The 19799-nt window shown below is 37.0% G+C and overlaps 1 protein-coding gene across 9 annotated transcripts in view; it reads right to left on the bottom strand.

The window, feature by feature from the left end:
- p115 (General vesicular transport factor p115) overlaps positions 1-19799 on the bottom strand; it is a 637868-nt gene that overhangs the window by 598871 nt on the left and 19198 nt on the right. For all 9 annotated transcript variants that reach the window (XR_011017628.1, XR_011017629.1, XM_067138596.2 and 6 more), the window contains exon 2: positions 14981-15209. Coding sequence is in view for 7 of the 9 variants with exons in the window: in XM_067138596.2 (XP_066994697.2) it covers positions 14981-15209 (229 nt within the window). In the remaining 2 variants the exon portion in view is untranslated. The remainder of the gene's footprint in view (positions 1-14980; positions 15210-19799) is intronic.

The following is a 19799-nucleotide window of genomic DNA, read 5'->3' as shown; positions in this document are numbered from 1 at the left end:
CTCATTCTGCCAGTTTTGAATCTGGCCAATAAGAATTTTCTGTAATTATTTTTCAGCCTATCACAGGCTTCTTGTTGGTTTTTTGGGTGTAACTTTTGATTCTGCCAATAAAATTGAGAGGGGGGTATCCGGATTAGTCCAGAACCGTCTAGAACCGTCCCCTCGTGTATATAAGCTGCGGCCTTTCCGGCTATCTTGTCTCTTGATCACCGTATTTCTGAGTGTGTGTGTGTGTGCGCGCGCGTACGCTAAGACAGGAGGCGGGGCGTCTCATTCTTCGCCAGGCAGACCAGCAGCCAAGGTAATGACCACCAGACTTATTTTTCTGTATATATATCTCCGCAGACTTACACGAGGGGAAGGCCCTAATTTCTAACTATGTAACCTGTTTTCTAAAATGTAAATTTATTTTCGGCTAATGTAAAATTTCATCAAGTCTTTAATTGCAATTCAGGGATAGAGAGTGCATTACCCTCTCGAGTTCCCCTTCAACATGGTTTGAGGTGACTACGACTTTGTAACTGTTTTTTTCCCTCCTGTAATGCATTAAATTAACCCCAGTAGCTTTGGATTAGCCTCTGCATCATCGGGCCGAGAGCCCAATTAGGCTTTTATATGTAATGTTCTAGGAGTGCAAGTGTTGTGTTCGGGCCATTAATTTAACCTGATCTTCTTTCCACGAATGCCAGTAGTTGGGTAATAGATACCTCTGTGTAAATTGTGCCTAGAGAGGCCAGAGATCGTGTAATGTTGCCTTGAGTAGGCTGTTAATGTTGGAGAGCATGTAAGCTCCTTCCTTGAGGGGTGCCTTTATAAGGTGGTACTGGTAATCCCTGGAGCAAAGTGCTCTTAAACTGGGATATTCCTGTCCTTGTCTAAACATTGAGATTTTGTAAATTTTGTAAACTGGGTCTTGTAGCTCAAAACTTGTAAATCTGGGGCTTGAAGCCCGAAATTGTTAAATTCCCTATTCTGGGGTTCTCTATTTCAATCCCCAAATTTGCCATCTGCATTTAGGGCAGTCGCTCCGGTGGCAGATTCCCTATCTGTTGTTTTCCTACCCTTTTTTAAAATGATTTCAAAGAAATTGGAAATTTATTGAACATCTTCCTTGCTAAGTTATTCCAATCCCTAACTCCCCTTCCTATAAATGAATACTTGCCCCAATTTGTCCTCTTGAATTCCTATTTTATCTTCATATTGTGATCTTTCCTACTTTTATAAACGGCACTCAAACTCATTCGTCTACTGATGTCATTCCACGCCATCTCTCCGCTGACAGCTCGGAACATACCACTTATTACATGTTACAAATCTCATTTTTGGTCCATATTGAAAATTTACAGCTCAACAACAAAGAAGGTGTTTTAATTTAATCCACTTATTCAATACTTTTATTTTCACTAATAGTGGTTATATAAATAGACTATCAGTTAAATGGGCCATGTTTTGCCCTCAATTAAGGGCATCTTCAGCCTAAAAACAATCCGGCAATTCGGTTTTAGGAAAGGTTATTCCAATGAAACTCAACTTGTAGGATTCCAGTAAGATGTAGCAGATATCTTGGATTCTGGAGGTCAAATGGACTGTATCGCGATTGACCTGTCTAAAGGATTTGATAGGGTGGATCATGCCAGACTACTGGCAAAAATTAGTGCAATTGGACTAGACAAAAGAGTGACTGAATGGTACGGCACCTATCGTTGCGTGTGCCGTACTACCATTTATAATATTACGTACTGTTTTCTTTTAAGTGACTCACAGTTTCTACCCCCATCATCATTTTATATTTCATCTTATACCGATCCAGAGTTCACTTCATCTTTTTCTTTTTCATATGCTTGGTTTTTCATGTTTTTTATGTTTTGAACGGCTGACGATGACCTGGACTAGGGTCGAAACCGGTCCCATTTCTAATTACTATTAAATAAGAATGTAATCACTACATTTCTTTCTCTTATGTATTGAGTAGGTTGAACCTCTTTTTCAATTATTCAATTTTAAAGCTAAAAGTTTAGCCAGTGGTTTTTTTTTTGCTTTATGTCGCACCGACACAGATAGGTCTTATGGCGACGATGGGATGGGAAATGCCTAGGAAGTGGAAGGATGCGGCCGTGGCCTTAATTAAGGTACAGCCCCGGCATTTGCCTGGTATGAAAATGGGAAACCACGGAAAACCATCTTCAGGGCTGCCGACAGTGGGGCTCGAACCCACGATCTCCCGATTACTGGATACTGACTGCACTCAAGCGACTGCAGCTATCGAGCTCGGTTAGCCAGTTATTAAAATTCGGGACATAAAAATGTGAAAAATGATACAATATATAAAGATGCTAATGGAACCCCTGTCAATGATTAAACTATAATCTTGTCGGAGACTAAATCTTCTTTCATTAAAATTCTAATAAAAAACAGTTCATTTAAAATGTTAGTGGAATACCAAAGTGGAAATAATATAAAGCCAACGACATGAGGGCGTGAACACAAGCATAAACATGATTGTCATAAATACAATATGTCCAAGGCTGCTGATGAAATTCGTCAGCATAAAGTGAGACTGAAGCATCAGTTGGAAAATTGTAGAAGTGGCCCTTAGCACCGGTAGGTAATATTACTGGCTGGAACCTTGTCAGGAAATGTCAGTAGATACTGAAATAATGTTTTCTGTAAGAGAAGGAGTTGAACGTAAGGAGAGAATTCGGATTACATAATTTGAAACAGATGAGGACTTGCATGTTAGTTGAAAATTGTTATTTGTTATCTACTGTTGTGTTGGTTGCTGCCCTTCTGTTGGCTCTGAGTCTCGTGTTGTAACTGTGCTGCTGAACTCGGAGGGGAAGGAATAGGGGAGTGTGGAAGGGAGGAGATCAACTGTGAAGGGGCTGGAAGTAGGCCTAATATCTGTAGGTATGGGTGGAGTATTAGAGTATGAAGAATTAAATATATTAGGTATCCTAAATTTATAGTAGTTTATACTTTAGTAGTTCTAAAAGCTATATTAAAATTATGTTTCTTGAATATGTTAGTAATCTGGTGTATAGCTGGATTATTAACTCATTGGGCCCGAGCCACAGAACCATTTCGTGCTTCGTCTCGGTGGACCAAACGCTGGACCACGCAACTGTTCCGTTGTCTCATTTTACTACGTAATTCAACTTTCCCTCAAGAGATGGCAGAGTGATTTGCATTTGTGATTTGTGTAGGGACTCTTTCTTTGCAATGTTATATGCTTTTTGCTTATATATATCGATAGTGTGCTTGGTAATATTAGTTTGAAGTGGGGTATCTCTAGCTTTGAGATTTGCTTGTAAACAAGATGGCTGCCACTATAGAACTGATATTTACCGATTTATAACCTCCTTTAGGAAGTAATGATGATTAGGAATTTAATTTTTTCAGTGAAATTAGTAGTAATATTAGTACTAGTGTGAAAAACACTCCTGAAGAACAAATAGATGTGGAAATTGAAGAGGAAGCGCAAAGAGAAGACTGTGTTACAGCTCAGCAGGCGGGCTGAGTACGGCCCCGTGATGCTAATAAAATAAAATGTTTTAGAGTATTCCTTGTTCTGCAGTTTGTGGTATCAAAGCCTTTTGTTTTCATGTATATTTAAATCTTTAATGGTCTTGTAAGTAAGATATTTCTCACGATATGAAGTGACACTATATTCCCTCCAAAATAATCCCAGCGCCAATGCAGTTTCAATCCAACAAATATGCAGGGCTCAATGGGTTAAATGTGAATGTAACATACTCAGTTTTTTTTTTATTTTTTCTGGTATCAGATTCGTGGATAACTTATTCTTAATTTTATTGATTAATTTGTTGATCATTTCTATTCTGAAACCATTTTGTTTAGCGAGGAACCTGATATAATTTAATTCTTTCTTCAAATTCTTGGGAGATAGAGGGATTCTAAGTGCTCTATAAATCAAACTGTGAAAAGATGCTTGTTTATGTGAATTCGGGTGTAAAGAAAAATTGTTTACAGTTTTAGATTTGTATAGGTTTTCTAAATATTTGGAAATCAACAGTGTTAACCTTATGTGTAACCGTTACATCTAGAAAATTCAATGAGTTATCGACTTCGTCCTCTCTCGTGAATTTCAAATTAGGTTCAATTTCATTTAACTTATTTAAGATTTCTTGACTATTAGTGACATCTTTGTTTATGATTACAAATATATCATCTACATATCTCAACCATAAATCAGTTCCTTTAGTTTTTGCTATTATTTCATTGTGTTCGATTGAATCCATAAATATGTCGGCAAGGATGCCCGATATTGGGTAATCCATTGCTAATCCATTCTGTTTATAAATTTTATTGTTAAATGAGAAGTAATTATTGTCTAATACGAAATTTAACAATCCAGTGAATTCTTCTATTTCCATTTTACTAAGATTACTGTATTTACAAATATTATCATGAATAATATTAACAGTTTTATCTGTTGGAATATTCGGGAACGTATTCACTACGTCATACGAACACATCATCTGGTTTGGACGCACGCCAATTTTAAGCAAAATGTCACGCAAGTCAATGGAATTTCTTAATGGTTGTTTATTATTAAAAGTGTAATGTCTTTTCAAAAAATTATGAATGAATTTGGAGACCTTATTCATAGGAGAATTTCGGTAATTGATTATTGGACGAACTGGAACATCTTTTTTATGTATTTTGGGCAAAGCTCTAGTTTCTGGGAGCCTAGGATTCATATTGACAAGTTTTAATTGTTCTTGTTTGGTAAAAAGAGATGTGGATCTTATAAGTAATGCCTTTAAGTTGCATTGAACTTAAGCTAACGGATCTTTAGCCACTAATGTGTATTTGTTATTATCAAAAAAATCTTCAGTTTTCTTGATATATGTATCTTTATCCATCAAAACGATCGCGCTCCCCTTGTCAGCCCTGGTTACTATAATATTGTTATCTTCAATTTTCGATTTCATGTTTTTTATTGTTTTCTGTTGTTTAGGATCAAAACTGGTATAAATCTCTTTAGGTAATCTGGGTCATGTCTTCTTTAACTCCAATCTTACTTCGTCTTGTACATCGCGTGGAAGTTTTGATATGTTCACCTCCGCTTTTGCAACTGTGTTGGTGATGTCTATTTCCCTATCTTTATTAGACCAATTGTATTTTGGACCCCTTTTAAGTAGGTCATTCTCTCCTTCCGTAAATTGTACCTTGGTCAAGTTAACTACAGTGTTCTTGTTTCGTTTGTTTACTGCGACGTATTTGTGTGTCTATCAAATGATTCAATTTCTTATTCAATGTATCCTGTTTCTTACTAAGTGCGTATGTTAGTTTGTGTTCCATGTGTTGATAAAATGACTGCCATTCTAATGGGGCTAAATCCTGTGTCACCGCTAGGTGAATGTTATATCATTGCAAAAATGATATTTATAACATGTAATATGACAGCCAACCAGGAAAAATGTAGATTAAATAAGTTTCTCAATCTGAAAATGAAGATTTGTAAGTTGGTAAAGGATTTAGTTTTTCTTAAACAATGTCTGAGACTAAAACTGGTACCTACTTTTCTTAAATCAACACAACGTAAGAACATAAGCAGTCCAAGCTATAATATAACCCAAAGTAAAGTAAATGAATTATGCCTTAAAAATGAAATCAAGGCATATTACAGGAAGAAATCCAAATTGAATTTGCAATTTTATAACATTCACCTAGCGGTGACACAGGATTTAGCCCCATTAGAACGGCAGTCATTTTATCAACACATGGAACACAAACTAACATACACACTTAGTAAGAAACAGGATACATTGAATAAGAAATTGAATCATTTGATAGACACACAAATACGTCGTAGTAAACAAACGAAACAAGAACAAATTAAAGGCCCATCGGACACTGTTACACCCACGGTAGTTAACTTGACCAAGGTACAATTTACGGAAGGAGAGAATGACCTACTTAAAAGGGGTCCAAAATACAATTGGTCTAATAAAGATAGGGAAATAGACATCACCAACACAGTTGCAAAAGCGGAGGTGAACATATCAAAACTCCCATGCGATGTACAAGACGAAGTAAGATTGGAGTTAAAAAAGACATGACCCAGATTACCTAAGGAGATTTATACCAGTTTTGATCCTAAACAACAGAAAACAATAAAAAACATGAAATCGAAAATTGAAGATAACAATATTATAGTAACCAGGGCTGACAAAGGGGGTGCGATCGTTTTGAAGGATAAAGATACATATATCAAGAAAACTGAAGATTTTTTTGATAATAACAAATGACTAAAGATCCGTTAGCTTAAGTTCAACGCAACTTATCCCTTTCCCGCCCACATTTTCAGTTCGCTTATCCCCAGATTTCACCCTATTATTTAGGAAAAATGGAAGGAGAGCACACTGTTTCAGAAAAAGTTAACTATAATAAAAACAATTGATCACAAAGTATTCAAATTTTCAATAATACCAGAAAACATACCATAACATCCATTTCCATATTCATTGAGTCATAAGGTTGATGGTTCAAACCTCCACCCACCTAATTGTGGTACTCGACACAAAGGTAGGCTCTATTTGTCACATTCTCATGTTGTATGAATCCCTCTAAACCAATAACAACGTGACTCTGGAAGAGGAATGTATACCGTATATCAGCTTCTTTTTCCCCTGAGCAAGTGTCTTCACATTCTGTATCTATGCCTCCGGAATGTGCCTGTTTGAATGCTGCATTGATATATATGCAAGTGGCTATCTCGCTGAATAGTTTGTCTCCTCCCAACATATGTCAAAAATAATATATACTTCTCGTAATACTCTTTTGAAATTATGGACAGGTTGAACATCATCCATATAATCATTCGGAGTAACGAAATAAAATATTTGTGTTACATGAAATACCACGGCATCGCAATCAGTTCCGAATTCTCGATATCCATTTTCACTTATACAATTGTTATCACTAAAATTATCTTCGTTGATACGTTATTCCCTCACTGAAAATTCACCTCCACCTCTACTCAACGATTCTGTGTCACTTTCTCCGCCTATATTCTGCTCATTTTCAATATCCGCAGTATTCAATCCCGCCATGTTTACGAACGAAACAGCTGACCTGCACTCGTGGAAGTTCAAGAAGGTTTCCTAGGCGACGTCAAGACAGATTATCGCTCTTCTCTCATTTCCTAAGCCTTGTAGATCATCCTGCGTGTTCATAAATACCTCATAAACACTCCAAAGCCGGAGAAAATAAAAAAATATCACATAGCTCGTGAACGTGTGCAGATAATACAGCCAGGCGCTTTCGGGCGCTAAGGAGCGGAAGGCAAAGTGAAGAGTCGGGCGCTTTCAGGCGCTAAGGGCAGGAAAGGGTTCAAGGCCTTACTTATAAGATCCACATCTCTTTTTACCAAACAAGAACAATTAAAACTTGTCAATATGAATCATAGGCTCCCAGAAACTAGAACTTTGCCCAAAATACATAAAAAAGATGTTCCAATTCGTCCAATAATCAATTGCCGAAATTCTCCCACGAATAAGATCTCCAAATACATTCATAATTTTTTGAAAAGACATTACACTTTTAATAATAAACAACTATTAAGAAATTCCATTGACTTGTGTGACATTTTGCTTAAATTTGGCGTGCATCCAAACCAGATGATGTGTTCGTATGACGTAGTGAAGGATGACAGGAAAACTTAAAATGGTCCACCTTTTCAATACAAAAATGTTATAGTTTATTTATAACATGTATTTGTACTTGGAACTAGTTTCAACGCTGATTTGCGTCATCATCAGCCAAAATGTGGGAATAGGCAAGCATTCAGGCATTTATATTACACAAGGCGTTACATTAAACAATACACATCTTACAAGGAGATAAAAACAGGGACAAGTATAGAAACAAATGAATCGTTGAGAAAACAAAAGTTATACATATTAAAAATATAACCTTAACCACACATCTTGTAGTGCGAAAGTGTTCTTCTTGAATGATTCCTGAATATAAAACACACGTGCACACATTTCTGAAGAGCCAGCAGGCAGGACAAAGTAAAGTGAAACCTTAAGAGTTCTCATTTTTCTATGTTCTGACTAACTAATGAAGTCTCCCTTGAGTTCCTGATAAACATACAAAACAGGAAATTCTCCTTCACTCTCAACAATAGCTATAAAGGCCAACGGTAAAATTTCATTTTAAATATTGTGCAGAGACATGAAAGCATGATTTTGAACATGATATAACTCCTTCATATAACCCAGTTTTTTACACAAGGTGTTACATTAAATAATACACATCTTACGAGGAGATAAAAATAGGGACGAATGTAGAAACACATGCATCGATGAGAAAGCAAAGTTATACATATTAAAAATAAGCTTAACCACACAACTTGCAGTGCGAAAATATTTGCCTTGAATGATTCCTGAATACAAAACGCACGCGCGCACACTTCTAAAGAGCCAGCAGGCGGGGAAGAAATAAGGTGAAACCTTAAGGGTTCTGAGAAGAGTTCATCATTCTTTCTATGATATGACTAACTAATGAAGTCTCCCTTGAGTTCCTGATAAACATACACAACAGGAAATTAAACAATACACATCTTACAAGGAGATGAAAACAGGGAAAGTTATACATATTAAAAATAACCTTAACCACACAACTTGCAGTGTGAAAATATTTGCCTTGAATGATTCCTGAATACAAAACACACGCGCACACATTTCTGAAGAGCACGCAGGCAGGAAAAAGTAAAGTGAAACCTTAAGAGTTCTTCTGAGAAGAGTTCATCATTTTTTCTATGTTCCGACTAACTAATGAAGTCTCCCTTGAGTTCCTGATAAACATACACAACAGGAAATTCTCCTTCACTCTCAACAATAGCTATAGAGACCAACTGTGAATTTCATTTTAAATATTGTGCAGAGACGTGAAAGCATGATCTTGAATATAATATAACTCCTTCATTTAACCCAATTTTTTACACAAGGTGTTACATTAAACAATACACATCTTACGGGGAGATAAAAACAGGGACGAATGTAGAAACAAATGCATCGTTGAGAAAGCAAAAATTATACATATTAAAAATAAGCTTAACCACACAACTTGCAGTGCGAAATTATCTGCCTTGAGTGATTCCTGAATGCAAGACGCACGCGCACACATTTCTAAAGAGCCAGCAGGCAGGAAAAAGGTGAAACCTTAAGAGTTCTTCTAAGAAGAGTTCATCATTCTTTCTATGTTCCGACTAACTAGTGAAGTCTCCCTTGAGTTCCTGATAAACATACACAACAGGAAATTCTCCTTAACTCTCAACAATAGCTATAAAAGACCAACGGTAAATTGTATTTTAAATACTGTGCAGAGATGTGAAAGCATGATCTTGAACATGATATAACTTCTTCATTTACCCACATTTGAAAGTCTCTCTCTATATTACATAGCTTCATTAACACACCATTCTGTAAATGCACAACAGGGCAAACAGGACGCAGCTTTAAAATCAGATATGCAGAACATGTCAATGCCATAAAACACAACCGTTTTTCCGCGGTCGGCCTACATATAAAAGAATTTAAGCACAACTTTACTGAAATAAATCAAGATCTTGAGGTATTAGATATTCTAAACAAAGGTTCTTTCCTAGACGTCACTGAAAACCTCTATATTCATTTAGACCAATATTTCAATCCCAACCTAAACTTAAATGATATCTCAGAGAAACCAAAGATCCTATTCGACTTTCTCATTGAATTTTTCAAAAACATGAATATTCCGATAAACAGATCTGTCTTTCAGATTATGCATAATACTTTGTCACGCCACACACTTTCACCACATCACCCTCCATACTTCCCCTCCTTCCACTCCTCCTCCCCTACCGCTCCTCCCCTCTCCCCTCATAATCCAACAACGGCCGCTCCCCAGACCTAAACTATCCAACACGCTCTGTTCCTCTTCATCTCGCGCCATAGCTTTACCGCCTCATGTCCCGCAATAAACAACATAGAAACCTGCCCCCACCCTACACGTAACGCTGCAACAATACACCACCAATACTGGCACAGTCATCCTCCAAACTCTCAACAACGTATTCCTTAATACCTATTTTATATTCTTGTCGAGCTGAATACCGGACCTGTGAAGATTACAAGATTATTTTGTGCATCTACAGAATGGTGTGTTAATGAAGCTATGTAATATAGAGAGAGACTTTCTAATGTGGGTAAATGAAGAAGTTATATCATGTTCAAGATCATGCTTTCACATCTGTGCACAGTATTTAAAATACAATTTACCGTTGGTCTTTTATAGCTATTGTTGAGAGTTAAGGAGAATTTCCTGTTGTGTATGTTTATCAGGAACTCAAGGGAGACTTCACTGGTTAGTCGGAACATAGAAAGAATGATGAACTCTTCTCAGAAGAACTCTTAAGGTTTCACCTTTTTCCTGCCTGCTGGCTCTTTAGAAATGTGTGCGCGTGCGTCTTGCATTCAGGAATCACTCAAGGCAGATAATTTTGCACTGCAAGTTGTGTGGTTAAGCTTATTTTTAATATGTATAATTTTTGCTTTCTCAACGATGCATTTGTTTCTACATTCGTCCCTGTTTTTATCTCCCCTTAAGATGTGTATTGTTTAATGTAACACCTTGTGTAAAAAATTGGGTTAAATGAAGGAGTTATATTATATTCAAGATCATGCTTTCACGTCTCTGCACAATATTTAAAATGAAATTCACCGTTGGTCTTTATAACTATTGTTGAGAGTGAAGGAGAATTTCCTGTTGTGTATGTTTATCAGGAACTCAAGGGAGACTTCATTAGTTAGTCGGAACATAGAAAAAATGATGAACTCTTCTCAGAAGAACTCTTAAGGTTTCACTTTACTTTTTCCTGCCTGCGTGCTCTTCAGAAATGTGTGCGCGTGTGTTTTGTATTCAGGAATCATTCAAGACGAATATTTTCGCACTACAAGATGTGTGGTTAAGGTTATTTTTAATATGTATAACTTTCCCTGTTTTCATCTCCTTGTAAGATGTGTATTGTTTAATTTCCTGTTGTGTATGTTTATCAGGAACTCAAGGGAGACTTCATTAGTTAGTCAGATCATAGAAAGAATGATGAACTCTTCTCAGAAGAACCCTTAAGGTTTCACCTTATTTCTTCTCCGCCTGCTGGCTCTTTAGAAGTGTGCGCGCGTGCGTTTTGTATTCAGGAATCATTCAAGGCAAATATTTTCGCACTGCAAGTTGTGTGGTTAAGCTTATTTTTAATATGTATAACTTTGCTTTCTCAACGATGCATTTGTTTCTACATTCGTCCCTGCTTTTATCTCCTCGTAAGATGTGTATTATTTAATGTAACACCTTGTGTAAAAAACTGGGTTATATGAAGGAGTTATATCATGTTCAAAATCATGCTTTCACGTCTCTGCACAATATTTAAAATGAAATTTTACCGTTGGCCTTTATAGCTATTGTTGAGAGTGAAGGAGAATTTCCTGTTTTGTATGTTTATCAGGAACTCAAGGGAGACTTCATTAGTTAGTCAGAACATAGAAAAATGAGAACTCTTAAGGTTTCACTTTACTTTGTCCTGCCTGCTGGCTCTTCAGAAATGTGTGCACATGTGTTTTATATTCACGAATCATTCAAGAAGAACACTTTCGCACTACAAGATGTGTGGTTAAGGTTATTTTTTTAATATGTATAACTTTTGTTTTCTCAACGATTCATTTGTTTCTATACTTATCCCTGTTTTTATCTCCTTGTAAGATGTGTATTGTTTAATGTAACGCCTTGTGTAATATAAATGCCTGAATGATTGCCTATTCCCACATTTTGGCTGATGATGACGCAAATCAGCGTTGAAACTAGTTCCAAGTACAAATACATGTTATAAATAAACTATAACATTTTTGTATTGACAAGGTGGACCATTTTAAGTTTTCCTATCATCCTTTTCTCAGTTCAATACGGACCAAAATGAAATTCCTAGGTTTAAATGACGTAGTGAATACGTTCCTGAATATTCCAACAGATAAAACTGTTAATATTATTCATGATAATATTTGTAAATACAGTAATCTTAGTAAAATGGAAATAGAAGAATTCACTGGATTGTTAAATTTCGAATTAGACAATAATTACTTCTCATTTAACAATAAAATTTATAAACAGAATGGATTAGCAATGGGTGACCCAATATCGGGCATCCTTGCCGACATATTTATGGATTCAATCGAACACAATGAAATAAGAGCAAAAATTAAAGGAACTGATTTATGGTTGAGATATGTAGATGATATATTTGTAATCATAAACAAAGATGTCACTAATAGTCAAGAAATCTTAAATAAGTTAAATGAAATTGAACCTAATTTGAAATTCACGAGAGAGGACGAAGTCGATAACTCATTGAATTTTCTAGATGTAACGGTTACACATAAGGTTAACACTGTTGATTTCCAAATATTTAGAAAACCTATACAAATCTAAAACTGTAAACAATTTTTCTTTACACCCGAATTCACATAAACAAGCATCTTTTCACAGTTTGATTTATAGAGCACTTAGAATCCCTCTATCTCCCAAGAATTTGAAGAAAGAATTAAATTATATCAGGTTCCTCGCTAAACAAAATGGTTTCAGAATAGAAATGATCAACAAATTAATCAATAAAATTAAGAATAAGTTATCCACGAATCTGATACCAGGAGAAACCAAAAAAACTGAGTATGCTACATTCACATTTAATAATCCAGCTATACACCAGATTACTAACGTATTCAAAAAACATAATTTTAATATAGCTTTTAGAACTAACCAGTCCATATTCTTTAATCATAAAAAAGTTCATTATGACAAAAATCGTTATTTGGGATCAGGAGTATACAGAATCAAATGTACTCAGTGTAATTTTTCATATGTTGGACAGACTGGGATAAGTTGTATGACAAGATACATGGAACATGTTAACGCGGAAAAACATAGGAAATACTCAGCAATGAGTTTGCATATGAGGGAGACTGGTCACAGATTTGAATCCATAGAGAAAGACCTAGCGATAATTAGAAACATAGAAAAAGGGAGAATGTTGAACGAATTAGAAAGTTTATATATCTATTTAGATCAGATGTACAATAAGGAACAGAATCTTAATGAAATCACGGACAGTAAAAGTATGTTACATGAATTAATTCCGAAATTATTAAAGTCAGTCAGTTCGAATAAATTTAGGATACCTAATATATTTAATTCTTCATACTCTAATACTCCACCCATACCTACAGATATTAGGCCTACTTCCAGCCCCTTCACAGTTGATCTCCTCCCTTCCACACTCCCCTATTCCTTCCCCTCCGAGTTCAGCAGCACAGTTACAACACGAGACTCAGAGCCAACAGAAGGGCAGCAACCAACACAACAGTAGATAACAAATAACAATTTTCAACTAACATGCAAGTCCTCATCTGTTTCAAATTATGTAATCCGAATTCTCTCCTTACGTTCAACTCCTTCTCTTACAGAAAACATTATTTCAGTATCTACTGACATTTCCTGACAAGGTTCCAGCCAGTAATATTACCTACCGGTGCTAAGGGCCACTTCTACAATTTTTCAACTGATGCTTCAGTCTCACTTTATGCTGACGAATTTCATCAGCGGCCTTGGACATATTGTATTTATGACAATCATGTTTATGCTTGTGTTCACGCCCTCATGTCGTTGGCTTTATATTATTTCCACTTTGGTATTCCACTAACATTTTACATGAACTGTTTTTTATTACAATTTTAATGGAAGAAGATTTAGTCTCCGACAAGATTATAGTTTAATCATTGACAGGGGTTCCATTAGCATCTTTATATATTGTATCATTTTTCACATTTTTATGTCCCGAATTTTAATAACTGGCTAAATTTTTAGCTTCCACATTTAATATCAGTTGTACTCTTGATGATTGTTTTTAGGCTGAAGATGCCCTTAATTGAGGGCGAAACATGGCCCATTTAACTGATAGTCTATTTATGTAATCACTATAAGTGAAAATAAAAGTATTGAATAGGTGGATTAAATTAAAACACCTTTATTGTTGTTGAACATACCACTTAGTCGAGCAGCTCGTCTTCTTTCTCCCAAGTCTTCCCAGCCCAAACTTTGCAACATTTTTGTAATGCTACTCTTTTGTCGGAAATCACCCAGAACAAATCGAACTGCTTTTCTTTGGATTTTTTTCCACTTCTTTAATCAGGTAATCCTGGTGAAGGTCCCATACACTGGAACCATACTCTAGTTGGGGTCTTACCAGAGACTTATATGCCCTCTCCTTTACATCCTTACTACAACCCCTAAACACCCTCATAACCATGTGCAGAGATCTGTACCCTTTATTTACAATCCCATTTATGTGATTACCCCAGTGAAGATCTTTCCTTATATTAACACCTAGATACTTACAATGATCCCCAAAAGGAACTTTCACCCCATCAATGCAGTAATTAAAACTCTGAGGACTTTTCCTACTTGTGAAACTCACAACTTGACTTTTAACCCCGTTTATCAACATACCATTGCCTGCTATCCATCTCACAACATCATCGATGTCACGTTGCAGTTGCTCATAATCTTGTAATTTATTTATTATTCTATACAGAATAACATCATCTGCAAAAAGCCTTAACTCTGATTTCACTTTTTTTACTTATATCATAGTTTGTTTTTTGAAAAGAAATATAACCTTTATTTGAAGTTTTAATTCAATTTTTGATATCGTAAATAGACCCATTCTACCCAGCACCTTCTTTCACCGCTGCGTTCCACAGATACCCCGGCCTAAACGAATAATAATAATAATAATAATAATAATAATAATAATAATAATAATAATAATAATAATAATCAAAGCTTCTACAGTAAACTAACTGCTAGTACCTACATAGAGCAATTTTCTGGTTTTAAACACTTAAACCATAGGACATGTTACCTTCTTCCTCAAAACTCTCTGTGGCTGTAATATTGCACAGTGTATCTAAGGCATAGCCTACAATTTCACAATCTCCACGATCCATCTCGAGTACTTGTCGCAGGGCATCCATACCCTGAGCACCTACTTCGATGCGATACTTCCGTGACAGGGCCTTGAGAGCCCGGCAGGCATCGCGTCTGTCATCGAGGAGAGTTGAAGACTGCACGCGATCAACTAATCTCTCAACCTGAAAACAAGAATAATTTTTATTATGAATTCATACAAAGAATTTTTCACGAAGTCCTCAAGTATTTCCTAGCTGTTATCAGTATGACTGCATACTAGGATCAATGGAGATCATAGTCGCCACAGCCAGCATCAAAGCCCTAAGTCTTCGTGTAACCTGCCTGGAAGTGTTTATGGTGTTTTTTATTTGTGTGGCTATTTCTAGCCGAGTGCAGCCCTTGTAAGGCAGACCCTCCGATGAGGCTGGGCGGCATCTGCCATGTGTAGGTAACTGTGTGTTATTGTGGTGGAGGATAGTGTTATGTGTGGTGTGTGAGTTGCAGAGATGTTGGGGAGAGCACATACACCCAGCCCCCGGGCAACTGGAATTAACCACTGAAGGTTAAAATCCCCGACCCGGCCGGGAATCGAACCCGGGACCATCTGAACCGAAAGCCAGTACGCTGACCATTCAGCCAACGAGTCGGACATTTACGGTGTGACGTGACAAGTCAGTTTTCACGATGTGAATGTTGGCCGGTAGGGTAGGAGAGGTCCCTAGCCTGCTCTCAATTCCAAAACTCTGTGCAGTGCTCATATAACGTTGAGCAGACTCCCTACATCACCACTAAGGGGCAGATGTTGTTTTCCCTTTGCATTAGAACGTTGCTCAGTAGTATAGAAATTCATTTTGCAATACAATATTATCAGATTTTTATTTTGCATTCTTTTGCATTTTTTGTTTATTTGGGATGATCAGTCATTATTTCAACTTTCAAGAACATTTTAGATCAATATATAGCATTTTGAAGAATTTTTATATCAATTTTTTAAAAATGTAATTTATGCTGTATTCCTTGATAAAAGTCTACATCATACATTTCGGTAGCCATACTTGGACTCTGTGAGAGAAGGATACAGGCTGTATTACAGCAGAGGATCATACTTAGAAAGAAATCCAAGAATATGTGGAATCTACAAAATGCGTCAGCGATAGGTGACGGGACTCGTGTTTGAAAATGGCATGAAAGTTTTATTTCAGGTGTATGCCCCACAAACAGGTTGCGCAGATGAACATCTAAAGGACTTTTTAGAGGAAGTGGAGAGACAGATAGAAGATAAGGAAGTGCTATTGATGGAAGATCTAAATGCACAAGTTGGAATGGAAAGACAAGGAAAGGAAGATGTTGTAGGGCCCTTTGGATATGGAAAAGTAAATTCAGAAGGTGAGTTGTTGGTGGATTTTTGCATGAGGAACCAAATGATTGTTGGAAACACCTGTTGAGGAAGAACAGACAGAAGATTGCAAGGTCTGTTTGGAGAGACAGAAGAACAAAGACCATCATATAAGCATAGAGAAAGAACACTGGAAGAACCTTTTAGATGTTACAGCCAAGCCTGAAGAAGCCTTTGGTGGAGATCATAGAGTTGTGACAGGAAAACTGAAAGTGGGAAAGATTGAAAAAACCCATTAAGAAGAGAAAAAAGAATTAAAGTACGGAAGTTGAAGGGGAAAAGCATACAAAAAGAATTTCAAAGGGAAATAATACCCTTGGTACCTAGGACAGAGATGGGGAATGTTGAAGATGAATGGAAAAATTTAAGGAAGCACTGGTTGGATGTGCAGAAAAGGTATGTGGTAGAACATCAGGAAATGTAAAAAAAAAAAAAAAAAAAAACCCCACACACACACACACACACACACACACGCGCGCACGCACGCACGCACGCACGCACACACACACACACACACACACACACTGGTAGAATTATAGGGTAAGGATTAAAGTGAAGGAAACAAAAATGGCATGGAAAGCATGAAAAACATCTAAGACTGAAGAAAGTAGAAGAAAATATATGGAGGCAAAGAATTTCGCCAAGAAAGTAGTGGAGGAAGAAAAGGGAAAAAGCTGTGCCTTATTGACACAGAAATTGAGAGATGATGTGCAAGGCAACAAGAAATTATTGTATGGTATCTTAAGAAAGAAAAAGAGAGATCAAGTAAACACCAGATTTGTGAAGGATGAAGGTGGCATAATATTAACAAAGCCAGAAGAAATAGATGGAGAAAGTATTTTCAAAAGTTGGTGAACATGAGAAGTAATGACAGTCATTCAATGGATGACCAGGAAAGGCAATTAGTTGATGAAGAAATGGACAAAGAAATTTCAATGAGTGAAATTGAAATGGCAGTAAGAAAGATGAAGATTGGAAAAACTACTAGAATAGATGAATTTTCAATGGAGATGATAAAAGCAGCTGAGCTGTAGGCCTGCAGCGGACATATCGGGTTCTCAGGACTGGCTGGGAGAATAAAGAGGTCCCTGAGGATTGGCAAAAAGGAATGATCATCCCAATTTTTAAGAAAGGCAATAAGAAAGTACAAAGGTGTTTTGAAAAGTCCGTACAAAGTCCGCGAGATGGCACCACCGGCACGTATCGAGGTCAGGTTTAGTTAGTAGCATTTCTTGAATGAACGCAGCCAAATTGGTCTATTTCTTTGTGTTTGGCATTCGTGTGAATCAAGGAAGTCAAGTGATTTTCAAGAAATGGACGAAAAAGAATTTTGTGTGGTGATTAAACATTACTTTATGAAAGGCAAAACGCCTCAGGAGACTAAAGAGAAGCTTGATAAACATTATGGTGACTCTGCACCTTCGATTAGAACAGTTTATAAGTGGTTTCAAAATTTTCGGACTGGCCATATGGGCACAAGTGACGCTGAACGCTCTGGACGGCCTGTGAGGTTACGAATCCAGAAATCATTGATTAAATCCATGATATGATGATGGATGACAGAAGAGTTAACGTGCGTGAGATGGGCATCTCGACTGAACAGGTACATTATATTTTCCATAAACATTTGGACATGAGAAAGCTATCCGCAAGATGGGTGCCGCGATTGCTCATGCTTGACCAAAAACGGAATCGTGTGAAGTGTTGCAAGGACAGTTTGCAGCTGTTCCAGAAGAATCCGGAGGACTTTAAGCGTCGTTTCGTCACTGTGGATGAAACATGGATACATTACCATACTCCTGAGACCAAACAACAATCTAAACAATGGGTTACCAAGGGGGAATCTGCACCAGAAAAGGCGAAGACCGTTCCTTCGGCCGGAAAGGTTATAGCAACTGTCTTTTGGGATTCGCGAGGGATAATCCTCATCGACTATCTGGAAAAGGGTAAAACTATTACAGGTGCATATTATTCATCATTACTGGACCGTTTGAAAACCGAGTTGCAAGAAAATTGCCCGCGATTGGCCCACAAGAAAGTCCTTTTCCATCACAACAACACACCAGCACACACCTCAGCAGTTGTGGTCGCAAAATTAATGGAAATAGGATTCCAACTCGTTTCACATCCCCCCTATTCTCCAGACTTGGCTCCCTCAGACTACTATTTGTTCCCCAATTTGAAGAAATGGCTGGCGGGACAAAGATTTTATTCAAACGAGGAGGTGATTGCAAACACTAATGGATATTTTGCAGACTTGGACAAATCCTATTTTTCGGAAGGGATCAACAAACTAGAACATTGTTGGACGAAATGTATAAGCCTAAAAGGAGACTATGTTGAAAAATAAAAAAGGTTTACCCCAAACACGTAAGTAGTTTTTATTTTTGCACGGACTTTTCAAACGCCCCTTGTATTGAAGAACTACAGGGGAATTACTCTGATATCCCATGTTGCTAAGATAATGGTGAGGATACTGGAAAGATGAAGAATGGAAAAACTGCTGGAATAGATGAAATTTCAGTGGAGATGATAAAGGCAGCTGGAGCTGTAGGCCTGCAGTGGACATATCGGGTTCTCAGGAATGTCTGCGAGAATAAGGAGGTCCCTGAGGATTGGCAAAAAGGAATAATCACCCCAATTTTCAAGAAAGGTGATAAGAAAGTTTTGAAGAACTAAAGGGGAATTCCTCTAATATTTCATGTTGCTAAGATAATGGAAAGGATACTGGAAAGTACAATAAGGTTGAGGGTTGAGAATCAGATACAGGAAAATCAGTTTGGTTTCAGAAGTGGAAGGTCAACAATAGAGCCCATTTTCATTATGAGACAACTAATGGAAAAGCAATGGGAGTATGGGAATGATATGGTGATGACATTCATTGACACTGAAAAGGCATATGACAGTGTCCCCAGGACTAAAGTTTGGGACAGTCTGGAGCAAAAAGGAATAAAAATGATTATGGCAATGTACAAGGAGTGTTGTAGTTGCATGCAACACATGTTGGCAGGACAAGTAGGTTCAAAAACATTAGTGGGCTGAGATAGGGAAGTGTTCTATCACCAATCCTGTTTACAATAGCAATGGATGACATCATGTGAACAGCAAAAGCAGCATCTGGAGGAAGAGAAATGAACATGTTGTTATTTGCAGATGATATTATGATTTGGGGAGAAGAATACATGAATGTTCAAGAAGAGTTGGATAGGATGAATGGGAAGATCAAAGAATGTGGATTGAAAATAAGTGTAGAAAAGAGTAAACTCTTGTTGTGACTAGAGGGAGGAAAGAAGGGAAAGGTCAGATTAGACTTCCAGTCAAGCCCTTGGAAGTAGTGGAGACGTTCAAATATCTGGGGAGTGAATTAATGGAGAAT

This window comes from Anabrus simplex, chromosome 1, assembly GCF_040414725.1.
Source record: "Anabrus simplex isolate iqAnaSimp1 chromosome 1, ASM4041472v1, whole genome shotgun sequence".
NCBI lineage: Eukaryota > Metazoa > Arthropoda > Insecta > Orthoptera > Tettigoniidae > Anabrus > Anabrus simplex.
Note: the sequence above shows the minus strand (reverse complement) of the source record. Positions and strands in the feature narration are given on the sequence as shown.